The following is a 16,084-nucleotide window of genomic DNA, read 5'->3' as shown; positions in this document are numbered from 1 at the left end:
GTATTATGTATGATGAGATACGGAGTACTGTCCGAGCTGATCTCCTTCGGTTTGCTTAGTAAGGGGCCGGAAAATCTAATGTCCGGCCTCCCGGAACCGCCGCTCGTTCCCAGTTGCGGTCGCCTTTGCGCTTGTCTCGCATCAGCAGCATTTCGCGCACAACACAAAACATGCCGCTGCGCCCGGTGCGGTGCACCAGCTTCCAGGCGGACGTCGTGGCATCCCACACCTCCTCGACAAACGTGTCGCCCTCCTGGACCGTCCGGTGCGGGTTGTTCGCCGGCATCTTATGGTAGGGCGTGAGGAAGAACTGCGGCACGATAAAGAGCCGCTCCCAGCGCTGGATGGCGCGCGCCATCAGCAACGTGCCCCAGTCGTATGTCACACGCACGTAGGGGTTGACAAAGACACCCGTGCTCGTCTCGGGGGCACCACTGACGCGGGCCGCCTGCGACACGTCGGCCAGGAAGAGGCAGCATTCGCAGGCGTCCACAAAGATCTCGGGCTCGTAGCGGAAGCGCACGGGACTGGAAATGGCTGTCGGCCGATCGGGATCGATCACATGGCTGCCAATGTCCTGGAAGTCTGGGCGTGGCAGGGCCAGATCCGTGTTCTGCACGTATGCTGCCTGCATGGCGACCATGCCGCCCCAACAGCCAGTCACACGCACGGCGTCCTTTTCGTGGAGCATGTCTGAACGCGACAGGCCGGCGCCAGCGCCGGAGAAGATAGGGAAGAGCGGCATGCCGTCGGCGTAACCCTCGGCGTCCCGCAGAGCAAAGGCGTCATAGAAGATCCACGGGATCTTCCAGTCGACCGAGCAGACGGACAAGTATTCGGTGCGGCCGTCGGAGCCGACGTTGGTGCTGAAGAGCAGATGGGCGGCGTCTAGTGGACGAAAGGCGACGTCGTTGAGGAAGAAGATCTTGTCGAAGCGTGTGGCGCCGACGCCGTCCAGCGTGTCCAGTGGCCGCAATGACCGATTGCGGATCTCGGTCAGGTACGCCAGCCGCTTCGTTCGCACCGTGCCATCGGGCATCGTGATGTTGGGAATGGTGTCCATTGCGACGTGTTCGTCGTAGACGATCTCGCTGCGGCAGGGCACGCGTTTGCGCAGCTCCTGAAGCGCAGCCGCCCCCTCCACGCCGCTGTCGTTCTCGTATATGCTGAGGAAGACGTGGGTCCGGGGCCGATCAGGTGAATGAGGTCCAGCACGGCCTGACCCCATCGGCCTCCGGCCAGCTGGCCACCCTCGTCGTACAGGCTGACGGCGATGAAGACGGTCTCGTTGAACGCATTGGCGCAACCGCTGGCCGCCGGGTTGTGGCCCTGCCAGCCGAGATCGCGGCAGTGCTCCTCGAGGTCGTGGTAATGGGATGGAGGATGTTGGTAGGACGGACAGATGATGGGAGTCAAGACCAGGAGAGCGACGATGAGGATGAGCGTGTATTTGAGGAAGAAGACGGCCAGCTGGCGGACGGGACGACGGTGCCAGCGAATCCACCACAGGATGTGTTGGGCCTTGCGACGGAGACTGGACACGTCGGGCTTCTCGTGGAGGAGGGTATCATGAGGATCGTGAGAGTCGTCGAGCGACTCGTCCTCAAAGTCGAAAAGGGACGAAAAGGACGACGACAGACGGGCCGACGACGACGACGTGTTGCTGTGCAGAAATGCAGCACGTTCGTCTTCAAAGAGACGCATGTCTGCCGTCATGGCGATGAAGCAATCAAGGACAGCAAAAGGTCACGGAAACGCGCCGCAGACAAGATGCAGGGAGAAGACATGGGCTGCCGACTTTGGCTGGCAGCATGGCTACACAGCAGACGTACAGCTACACTTCTTGTATTCAGGAAGGCGGCAGGTCAGCATCTCTCCTTCTTTCAGAAGCCGCGACCTGTACCGCGTCTGCTTGGCCGCTCCTGCCAAAACGGCTGGAGCTGCGCCACACGATGCTCGGAATCGGATTCAGTTCCATCGGCGCCGGGGCATTGCTGCACAGCCTCCGTCTACCGGATGGCCCACCGTGCGGCCCAGGCCTGAGAACGTTCTTTCTTCAGGTACGAGTGGATCGGCCAGCAGGCAGCAGGCAAACAGAGCATGTCACTGGTTCTTTCGTAGCCCAAGCAGCGAGACGCGTGTCGGCAGAAGTGCCAGCACCCAGAATACGAGATGTCGGAACGTGGTAGCGGATGATCAGAAGCTTAATACGACTCGTCCTACGGGGATCATCTCGGCATATATACGATGTAGGGTGGGGCTGATGAGCTTGAAATCTTCCTTGGGTTTTATTTCGACGACAAAGAATGGAAGCTGGGGCCGTAGGGGATTATTGCTGACTTATGCCCCGTTTTTGGCACTGCCGCCAATGCAGACCTCCATCTCCATTTTCTTTTCGCTGTCTGGCCTGTTGCAACGGCTCGGCGGATCTCTCCCGTTTGGCCAGTGACAGGAGGGGAACCTGCTGCAGACCGGCACGCGCTCGTTGCTGGTAACCACAGGCACAGCCAATCGCGGCAGGCGGTCGAGGCACACAACTCGGACCCTGCATCGCTGGGCTGCCGACCGTCTCTTCTGACTGCCCGCTTGCCTTGGACTCCTTCCTGTCTGTTACCTTTGTCATCGGAGCCAGAGATCGTCTTTGCCAGCTCATAGTCGTCATCCTTATCGCCAATCCCGAGTACCACCCGCATTCTCTTCTCCTTTTCTGTTCGCCCTTCTCTTCCTCACCGCCCCTTTGCTGAACCGTCTCTGTATACGAGGCAGAATGGCACGCGAAGGCACCAGGTCGCAGACCGGCAGTGCGACACCGCGTGTCTTTCACGCCATCGACACGGCGCCCAGCATCGTGCGCAAAAGGGCCGCCAAAGCAGCCACGGCGAAGCCCACCGGCGTCACCAAGAAGAAGGCCCTCAAGAAGGAGCCCGGCCCTGTCGCCAATAAGGTAAGATAAGATACCACGAACCTGGTTACCGGCAGACTATGCTGCTGTCTCTGATCCTCGCTGACCCCAACTGCAGGTCAAAACAGCCGCCAAAAAGGTGGTGGACAAAGCTGCCAAGGTTGAAAAGGTGAGCAGCTGTCCCTGGAAATCGGCCGTGCAACCCATCACTGACCGTACCAGAAGCCCAAGAAATAGCAGAGAGAGGGATGGCCTGTCCGGCGTGCATGTCCGACCGGTTGTCTGGCTGATAGGTCGATGTTGCGCTGGTATTCTTACTTGGGTGATCTGGCAGCGTGATATCTGGTCGCAGATTCTGTACGAAGGGCAGCTGGACGTGCTACCCGACCAATGTATCTTGCTTTTGTTTTTCGTATGCAGCCGCGTTCAATATCCATATCTTGCCATGCCTCCCGTCTCGTCTCGCCATCCATCCCATGTTGCGATGCTGCACTAAATCGCCAGTGCAGCCTTGTGGAATTGTTGCAGTTATAGGGGCAGGTCCCCTATAACGGCCCCCCTCTGCCCAGCCAATCAGCAAGCTGGCAGGGCACTCTGGCAGCTTTCCAGGAGCTCTGACGGGCCCTAATGGCTGATCGCCCGCCCCTGGCCAATCAGGCCTCGCACCATCTGTGTTTTGCGCGACCGGCGACCGGCGACAAATAAATCAAGATACAATGTCAAACAAAGGGATCGCTGCTCGCCCAAACGGCCATCGCGTCTCCACCACCACGCACCACCACGCACGCTTCAGCGACAGGCGCTCAAAGACATGGTAAACGAGGCTGCCGACACCGCCCACCATGCATGTTATCAAACCGTCGTGGCTGAGCCATAGTGGTGAGTGAGATCTGGGCGTGAGCCATTCGCTTGAGCAGACAATGACGATGCCAGGTGAATGCATCTGGTGCGGACTGCTGACAGGACCGTGTGGCAGGCGAACAAAAAGACTTTGAGGTCTACAGCTGTCACGTCTCTTCCGATGGCAAGCGGCTGGCAACAGCCGGTGGAGGTATGTCTTTTTTGTCGAATCTCTTCCTCGAATTCCACTCCCGTTCTTGTGCCTCGCTGACGGTCAGACGGCCACGTTCGGGTGTGGTCGACCGAGTCCATCTACCGATCCGACGACCCGACGTACACGAAGCCGCGACAGCTCTGCCACATGAGCCACCATCTGGGCACGATTCACGCGGTGCGGTTTTCGCCCAGCGGCCGCTACCTCGCGTCAGGCGCCGACGACAAGATCATCTGCATCTACCAGCTGGACCCGAGTCCGCCGTCGCACGCGGCGTCGTTTGGCACGTCCGAGCCGCCACCGGTCGAGAACTGGAAGACGCACCGCCGGCTGGTCGGCCACGAGAACGACGTGCAGGATCTCGCCTGGTCCTACGACTCGTCCATTCTCGTCTCGGTCGGCCTGGACTCCAAGGTCGTCGTCTGGTCGGCACACACGTTTGAGAAGCTCAAGACGCTGTCAGTGCACCAGAGCCACGTCAAGGGCGTCACCTTTGACCCGGCCAACAAGTTCTTTGCTACGGCCAGCGACGACCGCACCATCAAGATCTTCAAGTTCACCCCGCCGCCACCCCACGCCACCCAGCATGACCTGCTCAACAACTTTGTGCTTGAGACCACCATCAGCGCACCCTTCAAGAGCTCGCCGCTGACCACGTACTTCCGCCGCTGCTCCTGGTCGCCCGACGGGAACCACATCGCCGCTCCCAACGCCGTCAACGGTCCTGTCAGCTCTGTCGCTATTATCGAGCGCACCCGCTGGGATAGCGAGATCAACCTGATCGGCCACGAGGGTCCCACCGAGGTCTGTATGTTCTCACCGCGTCTCTTCTACACCAAGAAGCCGCCATCGGCCAACGAGGCCAACGGGACGCACGACCGCGAGGCCGAGAGCCTGGTCACCGTCATCGCCTCGGCTGGCCAGGACAAGACGCTGAGTATCTGGAACACCAACACGTCACGGCCCGTTGTCATCCTGCAGGATCTCGCGGCCAAGTCCATCTCGGACCTCGCCTGGGCACCCGACGGCCAGACCGTGTTTGCGTCCAGCCTCGACGGCAGCGTGGTCGTCGTCAAGTTCGAGGAGGGCGAGCTAGGCTGGGTCGCCCAGGTGGAAGAAATTGACAAGGCGCTGCAGAAGTTTGGCGCCTCGCGTCGGGGCGTCGGCATCGCTGAAGATGTCGAGGGTCTGAACCTCGAGAAGCACAGCAAGGCAGGCGAGCTGCGCGGTGCCGAGTCGCGGATGGGCGCCCTCATGGGTGACGGACAGCTAGCCAAGGCCAAAGACAAGGACAAGGACAAGGATCGGGAAAAGGATGGCAGTGGAACCAGCACGCCACAGAACGGCAGTACGGCAGCGAACGGGAGCACGAAGACGGCGAGCAGCAAGGCAGGTGAGACAAACGGTAGCACGGGCAGCTCGGAACACGCAAATGCGAACGACAGCACCGACAAGAAGGAGGAGAAAGAGGCAGCAGCACAGCGAGCAGAACGGATCCAGACACTCAAGTCACGTGTAACCATTACTAAGGACGGTAAGAAGCGGGTTGCACCACTGCTGGTGTCGTCGTCCGGGACGGGACAGTCATTGCTGCCACAGTCACAGTTTGTCGGGACGAGCAGCTCGAGCAGGACGGCACAGAACGAGGCGCCGCAGACGATCCTGGACCTGTCGCGGCCAGTAGACAGACTGCCGAATGGCGGGATCGCCTCGATGCTGCTGGGAACGAAGCGGAAGGTGGTCGCACTGGAGGGCGAAGAAGACGGGACGGCCAAGCGGTCTTCGTCAACAAGCGGCGGTGGGGTCGGTGGAGCGCTCGCAGGCACTGGAACGGCCATCCTGGTCAACGGAGTCGATGGGGCTGAACCGGCAACGCTGCAGCCAGCAGTCCGAGGAGCAGTGGCGACGCCCGAGTTCCTGCGGCCAGCGGTAATCAACCCGTCGATAGCGATCTCGCAGGTGCGGCTCGCAGTGCCCAAAGTGCGCACACACATTCTGCGGGCGCTGGAACGAGGCGTGTTGCAGGCACAGGGCAACAGCGCTGCTGAGGGCAATTTGGTGCTCGAAGCCCGCAACCCGGAGACGCGTGCCGTGCGGGAGCCGGCTCACGTGACGGTGACTAAGCGAGGCAACGTGGTGTGGCAGGACTTTCTGCCGCGAGCAGTGCTGCTGGTGACAGGAAGCCGGTACTTTTGGGCTGCAGCATGCGAAGACGGCACCGTGTGCATCTGGACGCCGGCCGGACGGCGGCTGGTGAGCGCGATGGTGGTAGAGGCGCAGCCGGTGATCTTTGAGAGTCGAGAGCACTGGCTGCTGTGCATCACAGCCGTCGGTCTGGTGCACGTATGGAATGTGCAGACGATGGCGTCACCACATCCACCAGTGTCGCTGGCGCCAATCCTGGAAATTGCCATCCACTCGCTGCACGCAAACGCACAGACGGCAACGGCCGGGCCAGGCGTCACGTCGGCACACCTCAACACAAACGGCCAGGTGGTGGTAACGCTGAGCAACGGCGATGGCTACTGCTATGCGACGAATCTGCACAGCTGGCAGCGTCTGTCAGAGTCGTGGTGGGCTGTTGGAAGCCAGTACTGGAACAGCAACGACAGCGCCGTGAGCGCCCTGCAGACGACGGCCGTCGGACCAACGGCCGATGTTCCGGGCCTGGGCTTAGCTGCTTCAGCGTCCGCTTCGGCCTCCAATCCGGCTTCCGACCCGGCAGATACCACCATTACCGAGGCCACCGTCTCGGCCGGCATCATCCCATTCCTCGAGCGGCACACCACCGGCGAGTTCCTGCTCAAGGGCCGTGCCTACACGCTGCAGCGCATGGTCAAGGCCCTCCTCGTCCGCGACGGCTTTGAGGACTTTGAGGCTAGTGTCAGCATCGCCCACCTGGAGAACCGTATCGCCGCCGCCCTGCAGCTGCACGCCCGCGACGAGTTTCGCCTGTACCTGTTCATGTACGCCAAGCGTCTGGGTGCCGAAGGCCTGCGCGGCAAGGTCGAGGAGCTGCTGAACAGCCTGCTGGGTGGGGGTTTTTACAGGAAGCCGTGCCCGGGTCTGCCGCTGCCGTCGCCGTCGCCAGCGAGAGTGACAGCTGGGGCTGGTTCAGCCGGACCGGTGACATCTGCGGCTGGGACCGTCGGGAGCTGCTCAAGGGTGTCGTCATGATTTTGGGTAGGTTCCTCTATTTTTGCTTCTGTTCTCTGTTTTTTCCTCTCGCTAACTTTGACAGGCAAATTCCGCGAACTGCAGCGTCTTACAGTGCAGTATGCGCGCGTGCTCGAGCTGACGCGCGAGGATGAGGACGGCGACGAGAGCGAAGCTGGCGACTGCATGATGGTGGAGACATGATGGAGCGTTTTCTTGTTGCTTCGTTCCCCTTTCTTAGATTCCGCAACCATGGGTTTCTGGCATGCAGGACGGAGGATGCACGGTGTTTCGGTGGGGATCCGCGTTTGCCTTTAATCTACCTTTGTAACCCGTTGGCTGCGTCGAGCTGAACAGAACAAAATACAACGGCGAGGGGATTTGGACGAAATCTTCAACTGCAGATGCAGCCGTGATCGAAGTATTTGAAGCCAGAGGCGTTGCATCTGCACTCGGCGGTCCAGTCGCAGCTTCCCGAAACTAGTCCATATCTGGTCAAACAGGCAGGCACGTCCTTCGTACTTGCGACACAGTCGTACTTTTGAAAGTCAGGCTGTTTGTCGACTACGAATACCCAAAAAATTCAACGGCAATCCAGAAAGACCAGCTTCCAGGTATCGTGCATAGCGACGAGCACATCACAACCGCAGAAAGACTTGGGCAAAGCGCAATTTGTCTACGGAGTATATGGTGAAAGGTGAAAGACGTGAACGGGCGTGTCTCGGGGTACTGTGTCGTCCTATGCCATCACACCGGCGTCCTCCTGCGCACCTCAATCTTGGCATCTAGCGGGGGAATGATGGTCTGTCCGATCCAGCGGGGCTTCGGGCGTTCTGCCAGCGGCTTGACGTCGTAGTTGGCCAGCAGGTATGCAAGGATCATCTTCAGCTCGTGGGCGACAAAGAAGCGGCCGGGACTGTTTGTCAGCCAAGAGAAAATAGGGAGGCAAGCTCAACTCAACTCACCAAGCATGTCGACCATGGCCAAAGGCGAGATGTCGGTCGCTCGTGGTGACCATGCCCAGCTGACTGCCTCTGGCCGGTCCACCGTCAACGGCAGGGCCAGCTGTGGCCTCTTCACGCATGCGGGAATAGCGAAAGGCGTCGTAGTAGTCCGGGTCCACATACAGGTCCTGATCGTGGTGCATGTCGCTGAGATTGAGGACGAGAAAGCTGCCGTACGGAGCATGCCAGCCCTCGGCGACATTGGTGAGGCCGCCAGGCGCGACGACCTTTCGCTTGGTCAGCGACGTGGCGAAGTTGCTGATGCGCATGCTCTCGCGAATGGCGCTGTCGGTTCGCCACAGACGGCCGAGCTGGGCCTTTGTCCAGGGAGCGTCTGCCGACTGCACGACCCCGACCTCGTTCCGGATGGCATCGATGAAGCCGCGAGACGGGTCCGATGACAGCAGGTCCAACAGCAGCGAATGACCCGTTAATACGGTTGTGTGGATGGCGGCGAACTCGAGCGGCATCAGGCTCCGGGACACAGCAGCCGGCGTCAGCTCTTCGACACGGCCCTCGGCCATGGCTGTGCGGATGTGCCACGTGATGTAGTCCTCGGACACGGCCTCGTCGCCGGCAGCAAGTTGCCGCAGCCGGTCCTGGATCAGCGGCTCCAGCATCTTGTGCGCAGCACGCCAGTGGCGCCAGTTGGACAGACAGAGTAGCCGGCCGACGAGCGGATGCAGCAGCTTCGGAAACATACCCAGCACAAAGCTGTTGGCCACGACGACGTCGGCGAAGCGGATCATGTGCTGCAGCAGGTGTGGCCCTCGACACACGTTCTCGCCCACGAGCATGCGGTTCGTCACGCGCGACACCATTGCCAGCCAGGCATCCCAGAGGTTGACCGTGTGCCAGTCGCCGGTCTCGCCATCGCTGCCGGTACCAAAGGCACAGTCGACTGCTGCCGCGACCTCCTGTTCGATGGCCGGCAGAAGGCCGGGCAGGTGGCGGGCCAGATTGCGGTGAATAATGCGGTTGTGGAAGGAGCCGTCGTGGTGCTGGTGGCTGCTGTTGACCCCCAGCAGTAGATTGTACTTGCTGTGCAGCACGACATCATGAGCCTCATCCGTGGAGAGGATGTTGTCGGGTAGGTCGAGCATCCACGCAGTCTGCGACCGAGGGACGACCATCTCCTGCGGCAACGACGGGCCTGAGGAAACGATGAATGTGCGGCCGTGCTTGGAATGCTGGGCAGACAGTCAGCAGGAGCCGAAGACGGAGACGAAGACGACAAACACAAACACACCTTCCGGTAGCCCTCCTCGGTCCACTCGTGGAAGTGAAAGGTGTAGGCGACCCAGTTGCGCAGCGTTGCCAACGGGCCATCACCATAGCCCATGCGCGGCAACGATTTGGGGTAGCGAGGCTGCCGGGTGCAGCCGATCAGAAACGTTGTCAGGAAGAGAACAGCCCCAACAGCGGCGATTCTCGAGGCCGACAGCTGGTCGGATATCCAGCTTGCCAGCCGCAAAACGGCCCCATCCTGGGAGGAGGCGATGGATGACATTGAACATTGGTGAGCCGAGAGGAAAGCATGGGTGACAACAGGACCAGATGAGTATAGAAATAATGGCAGAACAAGCCGAAGTCGACACCGACTCTGCCTGTTTCGACTACTCGAACGATCAGCTGATGATCGGCAACCAGGCTCTCTCGACCGCCTCGTTCACACGGACGCTCGGCCACTTGCCGTTTGCATTTCAAAACGCGGTGGGGACGGGACGGGGAAAGACTGTGCGCGGGCGTTTGATGTGCATCGCAGTGCACAACGCTTGCGAGAGCCCTTTTGGCTGTTCCTCAATCTGGATTGCCAGAACACATCACGTGAGACTCTTGAATGCAGAGACAGGATGATAGTCCAAACAGTAAAAGAGAAAAATTGATGCAGATTCTCGATGGCATCCATTAAGGTCATTTTCCATCTATCTAACCCTGACCTCATCCGTAACCCAACGCGAAGAAGATGCATCCAATGAAACGACGTGGTACTCCAAAAAACGGCTTCCCGGAATAATACAAGCTCGAAGAAAAAGAAGCGCTCAGAAAGAACAGTGGAGAAGAGGAGGCAGGACAACGAGCAACGAGGTCGCAGAGCCGAGACAGGAAGCAAACAGAATGAGCAAAGGACGGAACAGGCCAAGAAACAGACAAAAATGAGGCAAAAATGACAAAAAAACAGTAATAATCACGCCCGCAACGTTTCGTCGGCATGGTCGGCATAGTCTTCGTCTTCCGACTCGAGCCCGCTGTCGTCTTCGTCGCTAGCCATGCCGTCGTCCTCGACGTCCGTCGGCTCGCCGTCTTCGCCCCGGGCAGCTCGCCGGGCAATGTCGCGCTCGTGGTAGATCTCGCCACGCCGCCGCGCCGCCTCCGACAGACAGTCGACATACGTGTGGTACTTGACAATCTCGCGCAGCAGATACGCGCTCTTGCGCTCCCAATTGGCCAGGGCCTTTTGCGCGTTCTGGCCGCGCGGCGAAAAGGCCAGCAGCATCGGCGACCGCAGCCCGTTGTGCACTTGCAGCTCGTCCTCGATGCTCTTCACATAGGCCAGCAGCGTCTGCAGCTGCTGCGCCTCGGCCGCGTGTGACGGCCGCATCGACTGTGTCGGCGGCGCCCAGTCCGCAATATGGATCCGGTCGCCCGGCAGCTTGCCGTGCCGGCTGCTGGAACCGCCGCCATGCAGCGCTGACGTCCCGTTAGCACTCGAAGCCGAGCCGTTACGCACGTGACCAAAGTCGAAGGAGCTCGACCGGAACGAGCCACGTGACTGCAGGCTTGTCCGACCAGCCGCTGCCGATCCCGGCCGCGAAACCTGTGCAAGTCCCGTGCTGCTGTTGTTGTTAGCCCCAAGCCCGAGTCCATGCCCGAGGCCGCTGCCACTGCTGCCGCCTCCGGCGAGACTGACGCCGCTGCTGCTTGCCGGTGGAGCTGGAAGCGCCGAATTCGACCCGTTGTGGTTGATCGCACTGACAAGCGAATTGTTCACGACCGCATCGCTCCAGCCAAACTCCATGTTCGAGATGCCCCCCACGAGCGGATGGGTGCTGAGACGTGCACTCCAGTAGTTCGCCGTCGTCACAAACTCCTTGCAGATCTCCGGCGTGCCCACTTGGAACAGATGCACCGCCCCTGTCGGCAGGCTCAGCGCCCACACGTTGGGCCGCTGTCGCGAGTAACCTGGTGGCGGCAGCGCCGATGCCAGCGACTGCTTCAGCCCAAACGTCCCCAGATTCGTTGCGTTGTCCTGCCAGTTGCCGCCGCCAACGACGGCTCCCGGCGCCAGGGCCCCATTGCCGCGGCCGCGGTTCTTGCTGCGCATCGACTTGTTCGGCGTAAAGGAAAAGAGGCTGATCTGGCCCTTCTGCACCACCACAAAAACCTCGTTCCACGTCCGGTCCTTGGCCTTCTTGTCCGTCCCGCCTAGGTGATGCTTGTGCACCACCAGCCCCTCCTTCACCCATGGTGGCCCTGCTAGCTCCAGCGATTCGTCATCCAGCAGCGGGTGGTCCTTCTGGTGCACCGACTGCTCGTCGCCCGCGCTCAGCCCGTCTTCCCGGATGATCGCCTGGCTGAGAGCGTTGGCAAACCCGATCGACTGCTGGTAGTCTCCCCGGCCCCACGACGAATTGAACGATTCCATAGACATCGACGCCTGTGTCCGACCCAGTGACTGCCGGCTCCACGTCGCTGACGACGCCGTCGGACTCCACATCGAGTTCGCATCGTCAAAGCTCGTCCGGCTCGAGTTGAATCCGTTGTTGCCGCCGCTGCTTGTCGTCACCCGCGCCCTCGACCGGCTCTTGGACGTCCAGCGGGACGAGCTGGCCCGCCCATTCTGGTCTGTCACTCGCCCGCGCGTCGACATTTGGCTCTCCGACGGCGTCTTGCTCAGCACGCTCGGCGTACGCTTCAACATGCCTTTGACCGACAGCCCGTTCTGGTTGCTTGCCTGGCTGTTATCCGCTCCGAACAGGGGCAGCCGCTCGTCGCGGATGGACGAGTAAATATCCCTCAACACAAGCTCCATCTGGGCCTCCCATGCGTGCATCGTGCCGTCAAACGGAGTGCTGATCAACGGACCAATCTCATCGTGGTGGTGGCCCTGCGACGATCCCGACCGCGGCGGCAGGAAGGAGGACGCCGACAGCCCCAAGCCGGTTGTGTACTCTTTCGCTTGGCTCATGGCCGACTGCTTGCCGCTCCCCTCATTGCTGCTCGAGAAGGCAGAGCCTCTGCCAGGCAAGATACTCGGCCGCTTCGACACCGTGGGCGAGCATTCTCCCGCCGTTTGCCGGATAGAGGTCATTGTGTTTTTGATGAACTGGCTTTTGGTCATTTTCGACTCGATGTCCGCCATATGCAGATCCGTGTTCAAAAGCATGATTGAGTAGCAGGCCGTGTGGACAACATCTGCGTGCCAAATAGTTAGTCACAAGAAAACAGAGCCGCAGATCAGCCAGAGAACGTACCCATGGACTTGAAGCCATGATTGGGGTTGCAGGTACACCATCTCTTCGAAAACGACACCAGGATGCGGTCAACCTGTTGCGTTTCGGCGCGCAGGATCAGCCGTCGGCAGACTTCGCGCAGAGCCTTAACGATGCTCTGGTTCTGGAAGTTGTACAGGTCCATGTAGGCCTGTAGCGTTCGCTGGCGCACCGGTCCCTCCTCGCCCATCCAAGCCGCAGCCTTTCCCCTCTGGATGAAGTCTTCGTTGCCCTCAAAGATGTTCAACGCCTTGTTCCGGTCGTCTTCGGTCGGGTCGCCAATGACAAACTCCGGCTCGTCAATCAGCTCCTTGGCCGTTCCAGTGGCGATGGGTGCAGGAACGGGCTTGCTCTTGGGTGGTGCATCGAACTGCAGGCTCGGCATGCGTGGAATTGCCGTGTCCGAGCCACGTGTGCTGCTACGGGGCGCAATCGGCCCTTCGACCGGAAGGCTCAGGCGGGAGCCACGCGACTCGGCGTCGTCCTGTGTCGCCCTGCTGCCGGTACGCTCCTTGCTGCGTTGGTGTGCTGTCGTCGGAGACAAAAGACTGAAATCGCCCATGATCGACGCCACCAGTGAGCTTCGACTGCCCCGCTTCTTCACTCCTTGTTCCGCCAGCGTCTTCTTCGCAACACGGCGAGGGCTGTCCTCGTCGTCGCTGTTGTCGCTCAGGAAAGAGCCCGACCGCGCCGGGTGAGGCGCATTTGGTTGCTCCCGCAACGGCGTAGCCAGACGGTGGTGAGGATCAGTCGGCTCGGGCTCGACTGACCGGATCGTCGCGTCCGGGGATGGTTCATAGTCAGGCGAAAAGCCTCTCACGGCACGCGCCGCCATATCGTCCGCCTCTGCGCCCTGGGCGGCTGTCTGCTCCGGCTCTGCGTCGTACAGATCGTCGCTCTGCAACATCAGAGGGCTGCCAGTCTTTCCCGCCAACGTGTTCGGGAAGGACGAGCTGTATTTCAAGTAAGGGCTCATAGCCCGGCGCAGACTCGTGGCAGGGCTGTCAGCCTGGCCGTCAAGCAGACGGTCGTCCCGCAATGCGGGGGGCTTCAGTGGCGGGGCCGGTGGGACTGCCGGTTGCGTCTTAGATGGGGGTGGTGGAGGGGGTGGCTGTGGGCTTGCTTGCTGCACAAAGGCAGCTGGTAGCGGGGGCGGGCCATCGATTTCCGAGACGCTCTTCTTTCGCCGTCGGAAGAAGCCGGACGGCTTTTTCTGTATCGTTGCATGTGTCGAATGGTGGCTGTCGCGCGATGGCGGTGTGCTTTGCGACTTGCCGGCCGGAACCCGACTGCCTGCGGCTTCGGCTGTCATAAGAGCAAAGGCTGAGTTGGCCGAGTTGGCTGGGGCGGCTGTATTAGAAGAGCTCTGCTCGGAGCCGGCGACGGTATCGCGGAAAGAGCCAAATACTCTCCTGAAGAACCCAGGCTTTTGATGCTGTTGTTGTTGCTGCTGTTGCTGCTGTAACTGCAAATATTGTTGTTGTTGCTGTTGTTGCTGCTGCTGCAGCAATTGCTGCTGGGCAGGAGTCATGGCAGGGGACGCGGCGTCCTTGGTCTTCTCGTAGCCAATGTGTGGTGCCGGCGCCGAATCGATATCGTAGACGGGGAGCGGCGGAGCGGTAGAGGCGAATTTCGCTGGGGGCTGGCGGCCAACGGTGGCACTTTTTGACGACCGCACACTACGTCGGCGCTCAGGTGGTCGCATCGAGGCTCGCGGGTCGCCCATTGAGTCGCTCGAGGCGGATTGGTAGAACGGTATCGAAGGCATGGACGGCACGGAGTTGAGCTTGCGAGGACCGCCAGGAACAGTTGGTGTCGGAGCGGCATCGTCGTAGTTCTCGTTGAAAAAGGCATTGGAGAAGTCAATATGCCATGGCTGTAGGCCACTGACACCGCCGCCGCCGGAGGAAGAGCCTTCAATGGGGCCCGAGCCCGGAATCAAGCTCGGCGGAGGACCATTGCCCAACATGCTGCGGGCTGGCCGCTGCTGGCCCATGTCGAAACTGGACGAGCGGCGACCGAAGCCGTGAGCCCAGCGCTGGCTGCCCAACACCTGCACATAGCCGCCGGCATCGATGCTATTGGTGCTACTGCTCTTGCTAGCCTTGCCTCCCCGTGAGTGCATCATCCGGGGCGTGCCCGGCTGGCTGCCGCGATGCAGCGATTCGCGCATGCTATTGATGCGGCCTAGGCTGGACTGGAAGCCCGAGCTGCTGTTGCTGCGATGGCCTCGTGAATGGATGCTGCCGGAAACACGGCTAGCGTCATCGGCGACCTCGTAGTCGGAGCTGTACGAGTAGCCGTGGCGGGCGGCCCCACGCGCAACAGACGGTGGAATCGTGTTGATCCTGGACAGATCCTCCCCGGTGCCCGAGGTGGAGATGGAGTAGAGGCGGTCGTCAAACGAATTGCCAGTGCGCGACGGACCGGCAGAGCTCAATGGGTCGCCCAGCTGTCCCATGGAAAACTGGTCGAGCGAGAGCAGCATGTTGGACACGAGCGAGTCGCGGACGTGGCGCGACGGCAGCGAAAGGTCGTGCGAATCGCGCTGTCCCGGCATATGGGGCATGTCAGCCGTGGTCCGGCCATTCTCTCTGCTGGCAGCCATGTTGACGTGTGGGTGGTAATCGTGATAGGTCCCGCTTTCGGCCGCTGTGGCGTCTGACGAGGCCGGCTTTGGCGCGTGACTGCTTCTTCGGGCGGTAATAGCACGCGTCGGGGCAGTCGTGGCAGCGGCAGTAGCAGTGGCTGCCGTCGCGGTAGAGGCGAAATTGGGACTGCCACCCCTGGCGCCAGAAACTGCGGCTTTTCGGGTTGGCGGCGACGGGGGGACAGATCCTGTGGATTTGGCTGTAGCCCGTGATGTGTTGATAGTGAGATCTGGCCGCCTCCTCTGGGAAGGGCGGGAGTGATCGGGGTGCATGGCCTGAGAGAGGAGAGAAAGCCGTCCCGAGGGCAAAAAAAAAGAAAGGAGGTCTCTGAAAAAGGCTAGCCAGGGCCCTGGCTGTGCGCTAGAACGCAAATGGCCGTGTTTCTGTGCTGGACGAGTGGCAGCCCAATTCCAAAAAGGAAGTGCCTATTCCTCAATCGGTGTGCATTTCAGCTGCAATGCCTGCCGGTGGTGCATGTGCATACGCGAAAAAGAGGCATACGTCGTCGTCGTCGCTGTCGTCGGCGTCGTTAGAATCGCAAGACAGCGGACCTCGCGTATGGGCTTGACTCCAGGACGGGCTCTTGGGCGAGACCGCGCCGGCTCGTCACAGATCCTCTCACCAAACCTCCCTTTCCCCCTTCGACCCCCTTTGTTGGGCTGATCCGCTCGGCGCTAAAGGTGCTAGGCCCAGGGGGAAGGGGACCTTAGTGCAGGGGTGATAAGGCCAGCTGTATGCACGGAGTACGAGTAGCGAATAGGCGCTCCTAGATCCAACGGCGCCTCGATTTGCCAGGGAAGAGATCGGTGGTTCGTCGATGGTAA

The 16,084-nt window shown here is 60.7% G+C and overlaps 5 protein-coding genes across 5 annotated transcripts; 2 read left to right on the top strand and 3 right to left on the bottom strand.

Moving 5' to 3' along the window:
* Nucleotides 1-55: 55 nt before the first annotated feature.
* On the bottom strand, nucleotides 56-1,716 carry CMQ_3434 (uncharacterized protein; the record flags this gene model as incomplete). Its single annotated transcript, XM_014319372.1, has 2 exons — nucleotides 56-1,166; nucleotides 1,262-1,716. 2 exons carry the CDS (start codon nucleotides 1,714-1,716, stop codon nucleotides 56-58), a joined length of 1,566 nt encoding a protein of 521 aa, XP_014174847.1.
* Nucleotides 1,717-2,767: 1,051 nt separating this feature from the next.
* CMQ_3578 (histone transcription regulator) lies at nucleotides 2,768-7,316 on the top strand (the record flags this gene model as incomplete). The annotated part of the gene is made up of 7 exons (XM_014319516.1): nucleotides 2,768-2,944; nucleotides 3,021-3,071; nucleotides 3,632-3,716; nucleotides 3,879-3,953; nucleotides 4,021-6,962; nucleotides 7,007-7,139; nucleotides 7,198-7,316. The coding sequence occupies 7 exons, from the start codon at nucleotides 2,768-2,770 to the stop codon at nucleotides 7,314-7,316; spliced, it is 3,582 nt and encodes a 1,193-aa protein (XP_014174991.1).
* Nucleotides 7,317-7,859: 543 nt separating this feature from the next.
* On the bottom strand, nucleotides 7,860-9,626 carry CMQ_3536 (cytochrome p450 monooxygenase; the record flags this gene model as incomplete). Its single annotated transcript, XM_014319474.1, has 3 exons — nucleotides 7,860-8,028; nucleotides 8,078-9,306; nucleotides 9,366-9,626. 3 exons carry the CDS (start codon nucleotides 9,624-9,626, stop codon nucleotides 7,860-7,862), a joined length of 1,659 nt encoding a protein of 552 aa, XP_014174949.1.
* Nucleotides 9,627-9,688: 62 nt separating this feature from the next.
* Nucleotides 9,689-10,028, top strand: CMQ_3457 (uncharacterized protein; the record flags this gene model as incomplete). Its single annotated transcript, XM_014319395.1, has 2 exons — nucleotides 9,689-9,853; nucleotides 10,008-10,028. 2 exons carry the CDS (start codon nucleotides 9,689-9,691, stop codon nucleotides 10,026-10,028), a joined length of 186 nt encoding a protein of 61 aa, XP_014174870.1.
* A 276-nt stretch (nucleotides 10,029-10,304) lies between these two features.
* On the bottom strand, nucleotides 10,305-15,532 carry CMQ_3619 (sec7 domain containing protein; the record flags this gene model as incomplete). The annotated part of the gene is made up of 2 exons (XM_014319557.1): nucleotides 10,305-12,532; nucleotides 12,592-15,532. The coding sequence occupies 2 exons, from the start codon at nucleotides 15,530-15,532 to the stop codon at nucleotides 10,305-10,307; spliced, it is 5,169 nt and encodes a 1,722-aa protein (XP_014175032.1).
* Nucleotides 15,533-16,084: the final 552 nt, after the last annotated feature.

The sequence above is a fragment of the Grosmannia clavigera genome (assembly GCF_000143105.1).
Source record: "Grosmannia clavigera kw1407 unplaced genomic scaffold GCSC_113, whole genome shotgun sequence".
Lineage (NCBI taxonomy): Eukaryota > Fungi > Ascomycota > Sordariomycetes > Ophiostomatales > Ophiostomataceae > Leptographium > Leptographium clavigerum.
This window is presented reverse-complemented; position numbering and strand designations above follow the sequence as displayed.